The sequence below is a fragment of the Sebastes umbrosus genome, chromosome 22 (genome assembly GCF_015220745.1).
Source record: "Sebastes umbrosus isolate fSebUmb1 chromosome 22, fSebUmb1.pri, whole genome shotgun sequence".
NCBI classification, from domain to species: domain Eukaryota; kingdom Metazoa; phylum Chordata; class Actinopteri; order Perciformes; family Sebastidae; genus Sebastes; species Sebastes umbrosus.
This window is the reverse complement of record NC_051290.1, coordinates 22,692,826-22,711,241: the sequence shown is the minus strand read 5'-3', so window position 1 is coordinate 22,711,241 and position 18,416 is coordinate 22,692,826. Positions and strand designations below refer to the sequence as shown.

The window sequence follows — 18,416 nt, the reverse complement described above, 5'->3', positions numbered from 1 at the left end:
GATTTGATTCTGCTGAATGTGGGGATTCCCACGCTGAAATTTACACTTCCTCCATCATCTTTCCCTTCACCTCCTCTCTCTCCCTTCTTCTCAGCCGTCGTGTGACTCAGAGGAGTAATCGTGTTAAAAGCTTTTCCCTCTCTCTCGCTCTCTCGTTTGCTCCCCTGCAAAGCGATGAAAGGTGTGGGGAAGTGCGGAGCGCTGCGATCGGCCATTAATTAATTTGGTTTAATTTTACAGTCGGTCTCCGCAGATATGGAACAGCCAAACGTTGCTAGGAGACGTAAATAAAAGCAGAGGAGGAGAAGTCGGAGACTTGGAGTTTAGGCGAGGATACTTTTCTCTAAAGCCAACGGAAAAATTGATCTGAATAAGCCAAACAAAGTTTGTGTGAATAACATGTTTACAGTCATTTAAGTACGATGAATAGAGCTACTAAAATGACACCAGACGAGCATGAATAAATCAAACATCCCTTCAGACTTTAGACTCCAAAACAAAGTCGACCACAAGTCAGTGCTGTGTTTGGATATGATCAGTCACAGACAAAAAACATCTACTACAGAAGTCTATTATTCTATCACCATGTGCACAAAGGCTTTAAACAAGTGGACGTAGTCACCTTGACGTCATCCATTGGTTTGTGGACTGCCGTTTTGAAGCCTTGAGTTCCGCATTTTGGCCGTCGCTATCTTGGTTTTAAGAGGTCACCATCTTGGTTTTTGGCTGTCGCCATCTTGGTTTTAAGACTCACCATCTTGGTTTTTAGCCGTCACTATGTTGGTTTTTGGCTGTCGCCATCTTGATTTTTGGCCGTCGCCATCTTGGTTTTTGGCGGTCGCCAAATTGGTTGTTAGCTGTCCCCATATTGGTTTTTGGCCGTTGCCATCTTGGCTTTTAGCCATCACCATCTTGGTTTTAAGAAGTCACCATCTTGGTTTTTGACCGTCGCCATCTTGTTTTAAGAAGTCACCATCTTGGTGATTGGCCGTCACCATCTTGGTTTTTGGCCGCAGCCATCTTGGTTATTGGCCGTCATCATCTTGGTTATATATATTTAGAATAGACGCGAGAGGATGGAGCTAATTACAACTGAATGCTGAATAAAACATTTTTAACGACCTAAAGGGTTATAATTAACTTTCACGAACTGATAACACACCGTGAAAGATGAAAACATGAACAACTCTCAGACCGGACAACGCCGTGGCAGCGACCTGTCAATCACAAGGTAGCCCCGCCCTAAATCATCCCCTGCTTTATGGTCTATCTGACTCTAAATGGGACCATAATTTACTAAATGAACATCATGCTGTATTGAAGAAGACTTGAAACTAGCGATTGAGACCATAAACTCATGTTTACAATGTTTACTGAGGTAATAAATCAAGAGAGAAGTAGGCTCATTTTCTCATCGACTTCTATACAATCAGACTTCTTTTAGCAACCAGAGGAGTCGCCCCCTGCTGGCTGGTAGAGAGAATGCAGGTTTAAGGTACTTCAGCGTTGGCTTCACTTCTCAGTTCCGGAGTCGCCCACTGGTTGTAGTCTATTTTTGCGGGGGTCAGCTGTTCCTTTCTGGTCTCAGGTTTCAGGTTTTTTTATTAGTAAATGCGGTCCAGCTTTATGAGAGAGTGAAAGAGGGTGAAAAAGACAAAGAGGGGTAATGGTTGCAGATTTGGGCCAAAGAGTATCTTAAATTTGTTTTAGGGTATACCAGAGGGGTGGGGTTTACAGTGTTTGGTCATTTCAGGGGTACTATTGGAGTAGGCATGCTGCCCAACACAAAAACTGACGTCCTTCGCTAGTAAAGCCCACCCTCCTGCCACACCACGCAAAGTGAAACAAACCCCCCAACCCAATGCTAACCCCAGTTTAGGGGCTGTACAGGCAGCTTATAAAGACACAGAGATGATAGTTAGAGAGACATAGAGAAAGAGAGACAGACAGAGTTATTGGAATTATTCTATTTTTGTTATTCCTCATTGAAAAAGACATATTTAAAGGAATATTCCGTGTATGTATTGAATAACCTCTGTTCCCCCCTGCCCCATCCAGTGGTGTTTGACGGCATAGCTGCGAGGCGGCGTCACACACAAACGCTTCCCTCTGCAGCTATGCAACGCCAATGTGATGAAATTATTATATCATTATAAATAAATTATTTTTCTTGCTTAAAAACTGAATATTTTGTTTGTTTGCTTTTCTCTCTGTTGTTGGTGCTTTCTACTCCAACCCTACAAGGTTACTCTCTGAATCGGTGTTAATGAGTTTCCCCGGGGAGGCAGCAGCACTTTAGTTAATTGGGTGTTTCCATGTGAAGCGCGAGACGCCGACTAAAACCTCTTGATCCAAAGTTTAGTCATTATTTACTTATTTAGGTCTTGAAATTACTATGCATGTTCATATAGCAGAAGCTGGTTTATGAAAGAAACAATTTTATTTGTGTTCCTACAGCTCTGATTCCAGTAAAACAGACCAGAATTCATATTGCTTCTATATTAAAGGTGCTCAATACGATATCCAGAGCATTGATATAGAAGCAAACTATTTGCTATGTAAAGATATAGTGGAGTCATACCCATGGATGTATAATAAGAACTCACAAACCCCAAGATGGCACCTATTGCTTGCTTGGCATATACGCCAAAAAGCGGCCCACTGATTTTGCACAGTAGAGTTTCTCCAGCTTGGCCCAGTCGGCCCGTAGACTTTACATTGTGTTGGCGTAACAGATTTTTAAATCGCTTTTCTCACCTCGAGGAAAGCTTAACAGATATAAAACCTCCATGGAACAAAAATTCATAATAAATAGAGTCATAATCGACAACGCTGTTGCGGAGGCGCCATCCCTCCGGTTCCCCCTCAAGCTAACACTGTTAGCTCTGTCAGCACTGTTGTTGTTGTTTTCACTGTTAGCGCTGTTAGCACCATATAAACTCAGAAAAAAAAGTTTGGAAATTTGTGTTTGGTGGATTATTTCTCTGTTGTTACAATGCTAATTGGCATTTTATTTTACATCGTTGGAAAGCCTGTTTATTTACCTTCACAATGATGTCCAACTTGTAAGGATCATGCATTTGTGGGATGAGCAGCACAGCTGATTATGTGGGTAGCGCCCAAGTAAAATTTGCCAAAATTCTCTGCCAATGCTAAACAGTGTATTCTCCTGCTATGCTGATTGTTGCACCAATGGAGTAACAGCTTTTGGTGGGGGCAGTGTCATGGTGGGGGGCAGCATCTCCCTCACTGGCAAAACAAGGCTTGTCATCATTGAAGGCCATCTCAATGCAGTGAGATATCGGGATGAGATTCTGCAGCCAGTGGCGATCCCATATCTCCACAATCTGGGACCTAACTTCATCCTCCAAGAAACAACGCTCGCCCCCACAGAGCCAGGGTTATCACAGACTACCTCCACAATGTGGGAGTAGAGAGAATGGAACGGCCTGCCAAGAGTCCACACCTTAACCCAATTCAACACTTGTAGGATCAGCTTGGGCGTGCTGTACGTGTTAGAGTGACCAACACAACCACGCTGGCTGACCTGCAACGAATCCTGGTTGAGGAATGGAACGCCATCACACAGCAACGTGTGACCAGGTTGGTGACCAGCATGAGGAGGAGGTGCCAGGCTATTGTGGCTGCGTATGGATCTTCCACCGCTACTGATGCTCCTGACGGTGTATTAAATGAATAAAGTGTAAAATAGCCAATATGTCTTGTTTGTTCCTTGTTACTGATAGAGAGTTCAATCATCCAATCCACCAAACAACTCAAAACAAGAGTCAACACCAACAGGAGAATACACTGTTTACCATTGACAGAGTATTTTGGCAATTTTTTCTTGGGCACTACCCACATAATCAGCTGTGCTGCTCATCCCACAAATGCATGATCCTTACAAGTTGGACATCATTGTGAAGGTAAATAAACAGGTTTTCCAACGATGTAAAATACAATCGTTTTTATATTCAGGTGTTTATAATCTACGTGTAGTACGGTAGGTTAGATTAAAAAAAAAAAAAAAACAATAAAGCTGATGTCATGTCTTGGGTTTTGGAACAGTAATGTTAACTCAGCAATATTTAGCTATTTTATTCAATTTATGTTAAGTAACTTTAGGTGCACTAACATGTTATGTTATATTATATTATATAAGGACATCTCCACAAGTATTGACAAAGGAAAATAAGCCAAAGCCATATTGACAAACGTGAATATTTACAATTCCTTATGACAAATAAAATATTTTCCACCACGTAAGTAGTTCAGTTCATGTAACGTTAAGCTTAGCTAATGTTGATACACGCTCTTTAGAGCGTCTAGCAGCGATTATAGCCTAGTATCAAGATTTTTAAGTAACTGGAGACAAAACTCCTACGTTATAGTTCCTTTTATCCAGAAAAACGGCAGCTCCCCTGTTCACTTGTATGTGTTTACAGGCCAGTCCTGACCTTCCCACTATGGCGGCGGTGTTGACGTATCGCAGCAACGGGCTGAAGCGGCCAATCCGGTATGTATATACAGTATATCTAAGATTAGCACCGTTAGCTGTGAGCCGCCGGCTCAGCTGTCTGTTTGTATATAAAAATATTATCATTCAATCAATCTCAAAATGGGGCTCTAATAGGTAAAGAAGACTCCCATTCCCTCTAATTGAGACCCCCAGTAGTGGCCACATTAACCTGCTATGGGCAGGACAGAATGCCCCCCCTGTGGGGTAAAACCTTATCATTTCTGTTTATATTGTGCTTTAGTGGTAGAGATGGGGCCACACAGGAGATGCCAAGGAGTAGTACAAAGCTAGTGTTTGTTCTTGATGATAAAGTAGTTAGTCACTTACGGCTGTTTTCATGTTCAACTTAACATATTGCATCTAAAAAACAACTTTTCAGTTGTTGTGCTCATACATCTGTGTATCTGGAGTTCCTACCAACCCACAAACTGTGAAATAAGACGACCCACTCAGTTTTTGTGTGGGCTGTTTAGATCAGAAAACATGTGATTCAACAACAGACAAACACAGCAGACTGGGCTTTTCTTAAAGAGACAGGCGCTGAAATGGAGTGTTTTCAGACAGATAGTGAATGCAGGTATATTCAGACAGACGGTATGAGAAAAATAATGAGCTTTTTGAACATTAAAGCATGTAAACATGTTCTTGTAGAAACCCAAAATACAAGTATGAACCTGAAAATGAGCACAGTATGTTCCCTTTAATGTTGAGTTATTCTGCTAAGCCCCTGGTTTTACACATCCTTTTGGCCGTACAGTGTAGAGACCTGAGGTATGTACATTTTTTTATATTCACAGTATGCTGGATGCAAATATCTGGCTTATTCTGCCTTATATAAGAAACTCAGAGTCACTAAAGACCCGAGGTTAGGGCTTTTAAGGGTATTGATAATCACTTCATCATCCCAAAGTAACTCATTGATTATGCTGAAAATCAAAGATTGATCATATCCAACATTTTGTGAGGATATGTGGGTGGAATTTTTCTTTAAATATAGATCAGTGCTGCACGTTTTCTTTATTATTTTATTTTAGAAGCATCAGTTTACCTGAGGAGAGGTGTGTTTCCGTTAAGAGTGTGAATGATGTCGTAGTTCTGGGGGAAGGAAGATTTCATAATTAGCCAGTGTTCACTGCAGAAACAAACTCACATAATTACCTGTCCCTGTCCTCTCAGGGCTGTCTGTGTAAGGACCAATTAGAGAGGGGACATTTTGTCTGATCCTCACTTCTTCAAAAGGGGGTTTGACTTGGTTTTAGCATTAAAGTAAGAATTATATCTAAGTTAGGGTTAGGTGCAGGGTCCTCACAAGTATGTTAATGTGTCTACAGGGCTAAATGTTTGTGTGTGTGGACTCAGGTGGTCTATCGAGGCTGCTGCTGCTGCAGTGTGTTTCATGTTCCAGCTCCGTAATGACATCCTCTCCGTTAATTGCATCCTTCCTATTCAGACACACACACACAAACACATCTTCACTCTCTGTTGTGTCACTGTATCTTATTGGGCTCTAGAGCCATCTAGTGGCTGAATATTTACTGTCAGTGTAACCTTTAGTGGGCTTAAAATCAAAGAAATTACACATGAAGACATCATAAATACACTGGTTCTAAATTAGTGGTTTCCAACCTCCCCCCCCTATTAATTTACTATAATAGTGTTAGAGCCAAAATAGATTTTTTGTTATTGTGGTTGAATAAATGTAATTTATGGTGTTGTTAGATCACTTCTAGAACGCCCTGTAAATACCATGTTGTTTTTGCTGATGAAGGACTTCATGGATTTTTCAAAGATAATCAGAAAATAGTCTGCTTATCTGTGTGACTTGAGTTTAAAGGTAAGACATGAGAGGCACAAACTGTAGCTACTGGGACTGTAAAGTATACTAGAATATACTCCTGCACTTATTATAACATGTGAACATGCAGTTTTCTCTACCTGCTGAGGAACACTGTCAACTTTGATTTATTGTGTGAGATGTTAAAGAGGTTCTGTCAAAGACAGTTGTTGAATACTAATATGACAAAATACCTGCAGTCTCATCTTTACTACAATGATGCGTTCACTGTCCTGTGCAGTAACAGATATTTGTTCATCTTAAAATGTGGACAGAAAACCACAGAACACTAACGTTAGCTATGTTTCTTTGTTAATATCACAAAGTTAGCTAACTTATTTTAAAATGAGTTAACTCAAAATACTTAAACATTGATGAAATAAATAAACTTGTTTTTCTCTTCGAAAAGAAAAAAACAAGAATTACCGCCTCACGGTGGCAGTCTACATCCATGTCTGTCGAAAATGTCATCACTTCATCATTTTATCATAATATACATTGTGTGAAATTGTCATAATTAGCATATGAATCCTCGAGTTATGGCCAAAAATGTGTTTTGTGAGGTCACAGTGACGAAGTTGGCGTTTGTGCAACGTGTGTGCTGAGTTTAATTTCAAATCCAGTTTCCATCATTTTAAATCAAGTTTAACTACATTATGATGACACTTAACCTTTACAAAACCAAGTCAGTCAGGAAGAAAGCATTCACATCATCAGTTCAGTGTTCACTGCATCCATTCAGATAAACCTCCTTTGTGGTAAAACGAGGCAATGGTGACATCTGCTGGCAGAAAGCAGCTCCAGCAGGAACAACAGAACATTAATGGTGGTGAGAACGACCGCTTCAACACGGATTTCTGAGGGGAAAAAGCTCCACGGGCGACTTTATGTTTCTGTGTTCAGTCATGTAATGTGTCACACATGAAACTGGAATTGTCCTGTATGTACATGATTAGTGAATATAAAATCTAGAGTACGCATGTTAATCAGTTCTGTTTGTTTAGTTTACATCAAACATTATATAAAGTATGAAGGTGCTGACTTTACACCAAAATCCAGACATAATCTGTTTGTAGTCAGTTGAGAAACTGAAGTGAAGCCTCGACTGAATTCAGGTTTTATCTCATTTTTTCTGTTTGTTACAAGCAAATATTTATCTTCTATAATATGAGAAATGGCTGGTATTGGTTTTAATCATGGATGTATAAAGAGAACTGGGTACAGCGTTAGAGGCTCCCGTTCATTCCTATGAAGGTTGCTCAGTGGAGCATGAAGACAAAATGACTCGACTGCCGAGTGATAAAGTACCCGGATCATCCGGCAATCTTCCTCATCCATTGGGCCATAGAGCAGGAGCAGTAGGGTTTCCTTTAACTCCTCCTCCCAGCCCTCGCTCCAGCCTCGGGCTGGGTCTCATTCACATGAACGGAGGAAGGGAAATAACTCTGGATTCAGACTTTTAGGACCTAATGATTTAAATAAGGGCTATTAGAGTGTTCATAATGGCAAGTTGATTCTCCTCAAAAAAAAATGATCCACTGAGTTACAGATGTCTCTTTCCCAATGTAAGTCTATGGGAAAAAGTATTTTTGGGCTCAATGGCATCACGTGACGGACACGGAAGTTGTAGTACCGCCGTTTGGCCACTACGAAAATGGGCATCAAAGCCCGGCGCTCTTCCTGAGGGCTTGGTTTTAATAAGGTAACTTTATTAACTTCCACTGTTATTTAGAAATATGTGGAAATAAACAGCAAAACTCCATCGTTCCACAGGGTGGAGCGGCGACACAAAGCAGAGCAGAAAGATCTATTTAATGGTGTTAATCTGCAGTTATGTTGTCATTAACTGAACTATTCTGCAGAGGCATTTTGGGTTCAGAATATATGAATGAATAAATTAAAAAGACAAAATAAGATCCAGGTCCAGGTGGTGAACCTCTGTGGATCATCAGGACACGGCTGATCCTCTCAACACATCCACTTTTCTGATCACTCAGACTGACAGAGACCACGGCTTCCATCTGATGAGAGAAGAAGAGAACAGAAGTCATGAATCAGTGTTTACAGAGACTCCCTTCATCAGCTGTCAGTCACTGATGCAGCACACAGTTCATTTATAAAACTATCACCGGCAAAACCAACCTCCATATCTCTGCTCACTACTCAATACCTCCAACAGTAACCGCAATTTATCTTCTAGTAAATTCATTAGAGTGGTCGTTCCTAAAGTCTGCACCTCCTCTGGTCGTCACTCATTCCAGTTTGCTGCTCCTAGTGATTGGAACGAGTTAATAAAGACACTAAAACTCCACACCCTCATCCCGTTACCCTCCTTTAATAGCTCTTTGGGCAGACCACATCATGGTTACTAAATGTAACCACGGTTCTATGAAATAAGAGCCAGTGATCTGAGGCTTCAGTCAGACTGATCTCAGAGCTGTCTCTATACATGTTGTGATGCTGTCAGCTGTAATCCAGCTTTATTTCCTGGAGACATGAACACAACAACAACATCTTCTTCACATCAATTTTAACACATGATCACAACAAGCTTCTGATTGGTTAACTGTTCTCTCTCTCTCTGTGTCACTGTTCTCCTCTCACAGCTTAACGGAGGAAACACATCACAACAATACTGCTGAAACCAGCATGGACCAACTCCGACCCTCTACTGATCTCAGAGTCTCCAGTCTACAGTGTGGACTCTCCGTAAGATCAGACAGCTGCTTCACATCTGAATCCTGCAGGTAGTTTCCACTCAGCTCCAGCTCTCTCAGATGGGAGGGGTTGGACTTCAGTGATGAGGCCAGAGAAGCACAGTTGATCTCTGACAAGCAGCAGCTCCACAATCTGAATAAAGAATAAATGATGAAGATAAAAATCACTTATTAATCCATCAGATTGGTTCAGGTTTTAAATGTGTAGCTCAACATTACTATGTCCTAATCAATGATCTTTTCCCTAAAATGAGTAGAGTGAGTTTGTCATTGTGTTATTGTGGATCATCATAATGTCAGCCTTCTACAGACATCATCCAGATGTCACCACAACATTCATACACCTATTCATGTCAACACACATCAATAACATGCTGCTGATCTCTGTGTTCATCTATGTGTGTGTGCTGAAGGATCAATATCAATGATCAGACATTATTTGTGGAATACCTTGAAACAAACAGAAACCAGAGAAATACTTCTACTTCATTAAGTAAACTTGATCAATGTAAAACAGATATTAGTTCAGAGGATTTTCTGTATCCAGATGTGACCATTTACCAACAATGATAAACATTCATTTACTTTAACAACTAACCATGGACATTTTCTACACTTTCTTTAAGAAACACAAGTCTTTTGTGACTGCAGACTGAATTTAGTTCAAGAAAGATGAAAATATGAACAAAAGGACATTAACAACTTAATGGATGTAAGTTATGTTTGTTCATAAATTAGGTTCAATTGTTAATTAAAGATATAAGATATCTAACAGTAACAGAGAGTCAGTGAACCGACCTCAGAGTCTCCAGTCTACAGTGTGGACTCCAAAAAAACCACACATCAGCTTCACTCCTGAATCCTGCAGCTCGTTGTAGCTCAGATCCAGCTCTCTCAGATGGGAGGGGTTGGACTTCAGAGCTGAGGCCAGAGAAGCACAGCTGATCTCTGACAAACTGCACCAACTCAATCTGAATAAAGAAAAAATGATGTAAGTTTAGAAGACAATGTTCCTGCTTACATTCATACACCTATTAATATCAACACACATCAATAACATGCTGCTGATCTCAAGTCTGAAGTTAGAGGATCAATATTAAATCAAACTTGTTGGACTTCATTACTTAATTTATTACATGGCCTTCTTCTCACTGTATCTGGTAGCTTAGCAGGTTTATGTCATTTACAGGAAAGGTCTACATTTGTTCAAGTGTGTCTGTAAACAACAACCACATGTCATATGTACATTAAAAGAGTTATTGGTGGCAGTAATCATTCCTCCTGTGAAGTGGTCCCTTCATATCACAACTACACTGTAAGAAATGACTTCATAAGTTCAACTGAAACTAATATGAAGATTCAGCAGTGTGAGTCCAACAAATCAAGTGAGTGTTTACTAGAGCTGGGACGATTCAACTATCTCACGATTCAATATGTATTGTGATTTTTAAGTGTTGCGATTCTACAAGTGATTTGATTTAGCAATTTATTGTAATTTTTGTAACTTTTTTAACACTAGACCATGGAAAAAAAGTAGAATCATACACTTCTAGGGACTTTTACTTTGGAAAATATCTAAATTAATGCAGTAGGAATGTTTCATTTTCAGCATGTATGTAGTCAGAGATGTTCTGAAGTCAAATATATCAGTCATTGTGAGGAATTATTTATTACATTTTTTCCAGCAAGAAATTAAAAATAAATAAAATTGTGATACATAGGTGAATCGATTTTTTTGCCACCCCTAGTGTCTACCAAAGTTACAGACTTTTTAGTACGAAATTCCCTCATTGTGTTACTAATCCTCCTGCAGCTCAACGAGGAAACTGTCAAACACAGCATACCGAGTGGATACATACTAAGGCTGGGCAATATATCATCTTAGATTTTTGATATTGTAATATCATGATATGGCATAAGTGTTGTCTTTTCCTGGTTTTAAAGGCTACGTTTCAATAAAATTATGTTATTTTCTGAACTTACCAGACCGTTATAGCTGTTCTATTATTTAACATTTACACTTAGTCATGAGATCCACATTACTGATGATTATTTATCACAAATCTCATTGTGTAAATATTTTGTGAAAGCACCAATGGTCAATACTACAATATCATCGCAATATCGATATCGAAGTATTTGGTCAAAAATATTGTGATATTTGATTTTCTCCAAGTCACCCAGCTCTAATACATCCAAACTATCAGAGAAATCACATAAACTTAAGTATAGGGGCCATCAGATTACTGCATACCATTTCATTCCATTCGTTACATTTAAACATTTTTAATTAATAAAAAAAGTTCCATGTTCTGTCATCTATTATTCCATTACGTTTCCTGATGTTTTAGATTTTTGCCATGGTATTGTTTCAGTATCGGTATCTAGATATTTAGGTAGGGTATCGTATCGAAGTCAGAATTTTGGTATAGTGACAACACTATCATCCACTCAACTTCCCACTTGGTGGGGGTATTGCTGGGGACCCAAGGACGTGCAGTGTCAAATTTGGTGCAATTTGGATGCGCGTTCAATATTATTAAACTTTGAATAAACGAGCGACCAGCGCTCTGTGCAGCAACGGGGGCGGGGCTTCAGGGCTCTGCAGACTGAGTCCAGCATGTCGTCCACAGCGGGACGGAAATTACCTCCGCTAAGTGTATTTCACCGGTGTTCCTAACCGTGGAACACTTATAAGAATACTATATTTTAAGAATAATTCATAGTGTGTATATTTGAAGAACTAAACTACTAATCTACACTGATCTATAAAGTTAATCACATCTGGACTTACTCTGCTTCTCTGCAGTTCCTCACAGCTAGAATCAGTCTCAGTCGTCCTTCTATTGTTGTGTTGTACTTCTCCAGGTCCAACACATCCAGAACCTCCTCTGACATCTGCAGCATGTAGGCCAGAGCTGAGCAGTGGATCTCTGAGAGTTCCTTCTCTGATCTGTTCTCTGACTTCAGGAACTCTTGGATCTCCTGATGTACCGAGTGGTCGTTCATCTCCGTCAGACAGTGGAAGATGTTGATGCTTCTGTCAGGAGAGATATTATCTTTGTTCATCTTCTTCACGTTGTTGATGGCTCTCTGTATGATTTCTGGATTGTTGTCTGTCTGACTCAGCAGACCTCCTAAGAGCATCTGGTTGGACTTCAGAGAGAGGCCATGAAGGAAGCGAACAAACAGGTCCAGGTGGCCATTTTTACTCCTCAGAGATTTCTCCATGGCTCTCCTCAAGAAGTCCTCCAGGGTTGAATGAACATATGTTTTTCCCAGGAAGGCCTCCAGTACCTCTGTGTTCCTGTTTGTGTAACAGTTGAACATGTAGACTGCAGCCAGAAACTCCTGAATGCTCAGATGAACAAAGCAGTAGACTGTTTTCTGGAAGATCACACACTCTCTTTTAAAGATCTCTGTACAAACTCCTGAGTACACTGAGGCCTCTGTGACATCCAGACCACACCGCTCCAGGTCTTCTTGGTAGAACATGATGTTTCCTTTCTCCAGATGTTCAAACGCCAGCCTCACCAGCTTCAGAAGAACTTCCCTGTCAGCCTCCGTCAGCTTCTGTGGACTCGTCTCATGTCCCTCACCGTACTTCTGCTTCTTCTTCTTTGTCTGAACCACCAGGAAGTGTGAGTACATGTCAGTCAGGGTCTTGGGCAGCTCTCCTCTCTGGTCTGTAGTCAACATGTGGTCCAGAACTGTAGCAGTGATCCAGCAGAAGACTGGGATTAGACACATGATGTGGAGGCTCCTGGATGTCTTGATGTGTGAGATGATTCTGCTGGACAGCTCTTCATCACTGACTCTTCCTGAAGTACTCCTCCTTCTGGGCGTCAGTGAAGCCTCATACTTCTGTTACCCTGTCACACATGCAGGAGGGATCTGATTGGCCGCTGCAGGTCGGGAAGTTATCCAGACGAGAGCTGATGGAAGCAGATTCCCCTGGATGAGGTTTGTCAACAGCACGTTGACTGATGACTTCTGGGTGACATCAGACACAACCTCGTTGTTCTTGAAATCCAGTGAAAGTCTGCTTTCATCCAGGCCGTCAAAGATGAACAGAACTTTACAGACAGCGAGCTTCTCTGCTGTGACCTTTTGTAATGTTGGATGGAAATCATGGAGCAGCATGAGAAGACTGTACTGCTCATCTCTGATCAAGTTCAGCTCCCTGAAGGAAAGCAGAACCACCAGACTGACATCTTGGTTTTCCAAGCCCTCTGCCCAGTCCAGAGTGAACTTCTGCACTGAGAAGGTTTTTCCAACGCCAGCGACGCCATTCGTCAGAACGACTCTGATGTGTCCCTGTTGGTCTGGTAAGGCTTTAAAGATGTCGTGGCACTTGATTCGGGTGTCATGGAGGGTCTTCTTCTTGGAAGCGGTCTCAAGCTGCCTCACCTCATGTTGGGTATTAACCTCTTCACTCTGTCCCTCTGTGATGTAGAGCTCAGTGTAGATCCTGTTGAGGAGGGTTCCACTTCCTGTTTCATCAGTTCCTTCAGTCACACGTTCACATCTCCTCCTCAGACTGATCTTATGTTCATCTACAACCTCCTGCAGACCTCTATTCAGACTGAGCTTATGTTCATCTACAACCTCCTGCAGACCTCTATCTGCTGAAAGAGAGAGACAAAGTTTGAGAGACAACACAGAAACTTATTATTTCCAATGCCAATATGAAAATAATCAATATAAGAACATATGAAGAAGTAAAGGTTAGAAAGTCATCATCCCTTCTTGAAGTCAAAACTAACGTCAAAGTGATTTTTATATTTATTTTTAATAGTTTTTCAACAAATCGCTCTGCAGGACAAGACGTGTGTTTGTAAGTTAGAGAAGGAGACTGTAGCAGGAAAGCTAATGTTGTTCAAAGTCTGTGGCTCCTGTTCAGTTCAGTTCAATTGAATTCAGTTTATTTTTATATAGCGTCAAATCATAACAGAAGTTATCTTAAGACGCTTTTTATATAGAGCAGGTCTAGACCGTACTCTATAATTTAGGGACCCAACAAGAGATCCCCCATGTTCATGCACTGTTATGCGACAATGGCAAGAAAAACTCCCCTTTCATCAGTGTGTCTGTCTGTCTATGATAGAACAGTGATGTTGTTGCTTTATAGAGATTAATAGTTTTCCATCTCATCTATGCAGATGGAAAACAAACATCATTCTGATTGTTAATGCAAAGACGGAGTGCTATCATAAAAACAAAACATAAAAATATAAAATTATTTCTTTTGGGTTCAGATTTTCTCTCAAAGGTGAACAAAGTACAAGTGATGCAGAGCAGATATGAATGATGGAGAAGATCACAACAATAGTCAGTGTATTAAAAGTCCTGTTTTCAGACACAAAGACATCATCAGACCGATCTACAGTCTTACTTTGTACAGTGCTGGTCTGACTGGCTGTCTGAGGACCAGGTCTTGTGCTGGTCTGACTGGCTGTCTGCAGTCGAGGTCTTTTTCTGGATCTGGACATCGGCTCCTCCACAGAAGCATGACTCCTCTTCTTCTCTCTGTGGAGACATTACTTTATTTATATTTTGAAAAATATCAAGACTTGGCCGACACTGAAGCTCAGATGGTCACAGAGAAGAGTTAAAGTTTTGGTACTTTTCTGTTTGAATTAAGCATCCAGTCTGTAATGAAAATGTTCCTTCATTTTAACTCTCCTGCTTTAAAAAACAAGAATTAGCTGCTTTTCCTATCTGACTGTCTTATTAAACATTTAATGATCTGGCTGAAGTTTGTTTATTAAAGGGGAACAACGGACATTTTTTTAAAACATTGATATTATTCTATTCTAACAAGGAACACCAGGACACCAGTGTTATATGATGTGTGTCTTAGACTGCTGGTCTACCGTAATATTTAGACCAATTCTAACCTCAGTTCAAACCTAACTAACTCAAACTAAACTGAACTAACATAAAGTGACTGTGAATCAGTAAATGACATAATCAGCTCTCTTTGGCCACTTTTAAAACATTGATATTATTCTGTAGGCTATATAACATGATGGAAAGGAAACTGCAACTTGCTCATGGACACGCATATTGCGAGGGCACGGCAGGAAACCACAAGGTGGCAGCGGCACATTTCTCTCCTCTACAGTCCACAGGGACAAAACTGACTCAGAGAGTTTGGCAGTAAAGTAATAAAATGTTGGATTAACACTCACCATCCTCAGTCTTCAGTTTTTCCTCTGTCAACTCAAAATGGACTCTGAGCTGACTGACTGAACACTTTCAGGGTTCCTTCCCTGTTCTCATGTACCTGGATCACCTGGTCAGTGTGGCTCCTCCCCTCTCCATTTACAGGTAATCTTTGGCGTGTGTGTGTGTGTGTTTCTCACACAAATCAGCTTTTTAACATGGTGTGTTTATGAGAATCTCTTCTGGCTTGAACAGGTTGAATTAAAATGAGTTTTGGTCAAATGTTATCTCATTTTTATGTTTAAATCAATTTGGTTAAAAACGAATGTGCTTTTTCTGTAATATTTCTATTTGTTTGTTTTTTTCAGACTTATATGACTAAGATTGTTCTCAACATCTGGAAGAAAAACTATTCACTCTGTTGCATAATAAAAAATAATAAAAGCCATTTTCCTGAGCTACAGCTCTTTTTCATAATCCAAACATAGATGGTAGCCAGAAAGGACACTTCTTGCTCAATTAGTACAACATGAAGCTGCATGTTGAGGAATATAAATCTTTTAGCAGAACATTTTGTCTTCGTCCTCAATGCATCGTCGTCCACCAGGTCAGCTTACAGTAAAAACAGTCTCTTACTTTGTGTCTGAGGTTCCAGGTTCATTACTGAAGAGTGGAGGATGATCATTGGACCCGTCACTCTTCATAGACAGACGGCCAGAGACTAGAGACTCTGCTCTGTCCTCCTCCTCCTCCACACAATCACTCATCTTCTGATCTGAAGTCAGTCTGAGAGGTGAAACAGGAACACTGACTGTGAGTTCAGATCATTTAAAGGAAACAAGTTTGTTCAAGAATCACAGGCAAGACTGAGAGAACAGGAAGTAACACACACACACATACACACACACAGTACAATAAAACCATCCAGCATCCACCTAGTCAGAGGTCTTTAAATCTCTGCTTGTTTTCTTGGGTTACGGCAGGTTTAATGAGGATTATTCAGCCAGTCAAGACTTTGTGTTCACAGAAGAATCAAACTGTTGAGTTAATTCTAACATTTCTCTCCTCTACAGTCCACAGGGAGGAAACTGACTCAGACACTTTGACAGTAAAGTAATACAATGTTAGATTAACACTCACCCTGCTTCAGTCTTCAGTCTTAATCCTTCTGCTCTGTTGACTCTAAATGGAGTCATTGAACACTTTAAGAGTCAAACTTCCCTTCCTGTTCATGTACCTGGATTCACCTGCTAAGTGTTGCTCCTCCCCTCTCCATTTAGAGGAAGTCAGGTGAGTTCGTCTGAGTGTGTTTATGTACTTATTTTTATGACAAATGAGGACAAGTTTATGATAACACACCTTCAATATCAGGACGCTCGGAAAAATTAGGAGATTTTAGGCGTCCTCATTTTTCCGAGCTCACCACAGTGTTCTAAAGCCTCCGTAGCATTAAAATCAGGTCTGACCAAAATATAGCCTTAGACAAAATCTCAACAGATGGATGTATTCGTAGAAGCATGGCTCGGAAATACTTTGATTCCCAGGTCTCTAGGACCTTGGGAAAGGCACGTCCCCATTTGTCACTTTTTTTTCAAAAGTCCTGATATTGTCTATAAACAGGTATGTGTGTGTGGTTCAGCAGAGTGATTACTGATACAGCTTCATCATAAAATGCTTGAGTTTAATTACATCTCTCTCTCTCTCTACACAACCACAGGGAAGGTTCTCTCATCAGGGCCAAACTACCAAGCTCCACTCTTCCTGTTTCTGACAGTGGAGAGCACGCCATGTTATCTATGACACACACACACACACACACACAGTGGTGGCCGCTGCTATAGCACAGGAAGTACTGACAGCAATCTGCAATCAACACAGAGAGACAGACAGATGAGGAATTAACTTCTGCTGCTGTTGCTCCTCTAATTAAAAGAGGTGTTTCAAATTAAAACGTTTAGAAAACAAAGAGGAGAAGGAGAAGAGATAAAGACCTAGAGAGGAAGAAGAAGAAGAAGAAGAAGAAAAAGAAAGGAAAGCCAAGAAGAAGAAAATAGAAACGGGAGCTTAAAATTGCAAGTGGAAGGGGAAAAAAAGAGAGGAAGTGGAACCAAAACAGAAAAAGGGAGGGATGAAGAGGGACTGAAGTCATGTGGGGAGGAGGAGGAGTAACGTCAAGTGCAGGAGAGAAGAAGGAGTAGAGAGAGAACGCAGCAACATTAGAAAAAAGGAGAAGAAGAAGGAGAAAGATTCAGAGAAGAAGATTTCATTTTAAAGAGCCTGATTATTTGGAGTAGCTGCTGGATGGAGCGACACCTCCTCCTCCTCCTCCTCCTCCACCTCCAGCTGTGCACTTAGAAGACCGACCTCTACGACCAGACATGCATTTCTACTACGTGGTGAGTAACATGTGTGTGTTTAGTGTGTTTTGTTGCCGTGCAACGCCTCTATCTCCATTGCTCTGATTTTGTGTGGAATTAGCTGTGAAATGGAAAAAAACAATTGAAGCTGTTTCCGCGGATTGTTTGGTATCACTTTATAATAACCATCATTTATAAGTGGTACATTGATAGTTAATTAAACTGTTAACACACACTGAATTGAACAATGATAATTCATATTTACTAATTATAATTAATGCTATAATTTGTTATTTTAACAGTTTATTGTTGCAGACATTATAACATCTGATATACTATATATATAAATATTTGTTAAGATAGTTGTTAGATTACCAAATTATTTTTAAACCTTGTAAAACATTTATAAACATGACATAGATGAATATTTGTAACACTTTGTTAATGGTTAATAACTGGTTTGTAAAGCACTTATAAACATGACATAGATAGATATTTGTAACACTTTGTTAATGCTTAATAACTGGTCTGTTTGGATGGCTATTATAAAGTTACAACTGATGATTATAATACCTTGTTAAATGGTTAATAAATAATTTGTAAAGCATCTATAAACATTATTTAGATATTTAATATATATCTGATAAATATAATTAAAAAATAGTTAATATCATTTATAAAATATTATAATGGGTGCAACAATAAACTGATAATAAATACTGTAATCACAATGTTATTGTTATCGTCTCTTATCAGCTATTCTACAATATATAATTTAAAAAAAAATATTTCATATTACACAAACTAATAATAAAATAACA

At 39.9% G+C, this 18,416-nt stretch overlaps 1 protein-coding gene, 1 long non-coding RNA gene and 1 pseudogene across 2 annotated transcripts in view; 1 reads left to right on the top strand and 2 right to left on the bottom strand.

Annotated features, from left to right (window-relative positions):
- Window positions 1–8,194: 8,194 nt before the first annotated feature.
- LOC119482265 lies at window positions 8,195–9,898 on the bottom strand. Its single transcript, XR_005205385.1, has 2 exons — window positions 9,869–9,898; window positions 8,195–8,374 (listed from the first exon to the last, which is right to left on the bottom strand). It is a non-coding gene; the product is annotated as an uncharacterized LOC119482265 (long non-coding RNA).
- Window positions 9,899–11,731: 1,833 nt separating this feature from the next.
- On the bottom strand, window positions 11,732–16,100 carry LOC119482248 (annotated as a pseudogene).
- A 1,015-nt stretch (window positions 16,101–17,115) lies between these two features.
- Window positions 17,116–18,416, top strand: part of arhgap36 (Rho GTPase activating protein 36) — a 110,486-nt gene continuing 109,185 nt past the window's right edge. Inside the window, exon 1 of the mRNA XM_037759747.1 lies at window positions 17,116–17,634. Coding sequence (XP_037615675.1) covers window positions 17,617–17,634 — 18 coding nt within the window. The 5' untranslated portion in view covers window positions 17,116–17,616. The remainder of the gene's footprint in view (window positions 17,635–18,416) is intronic.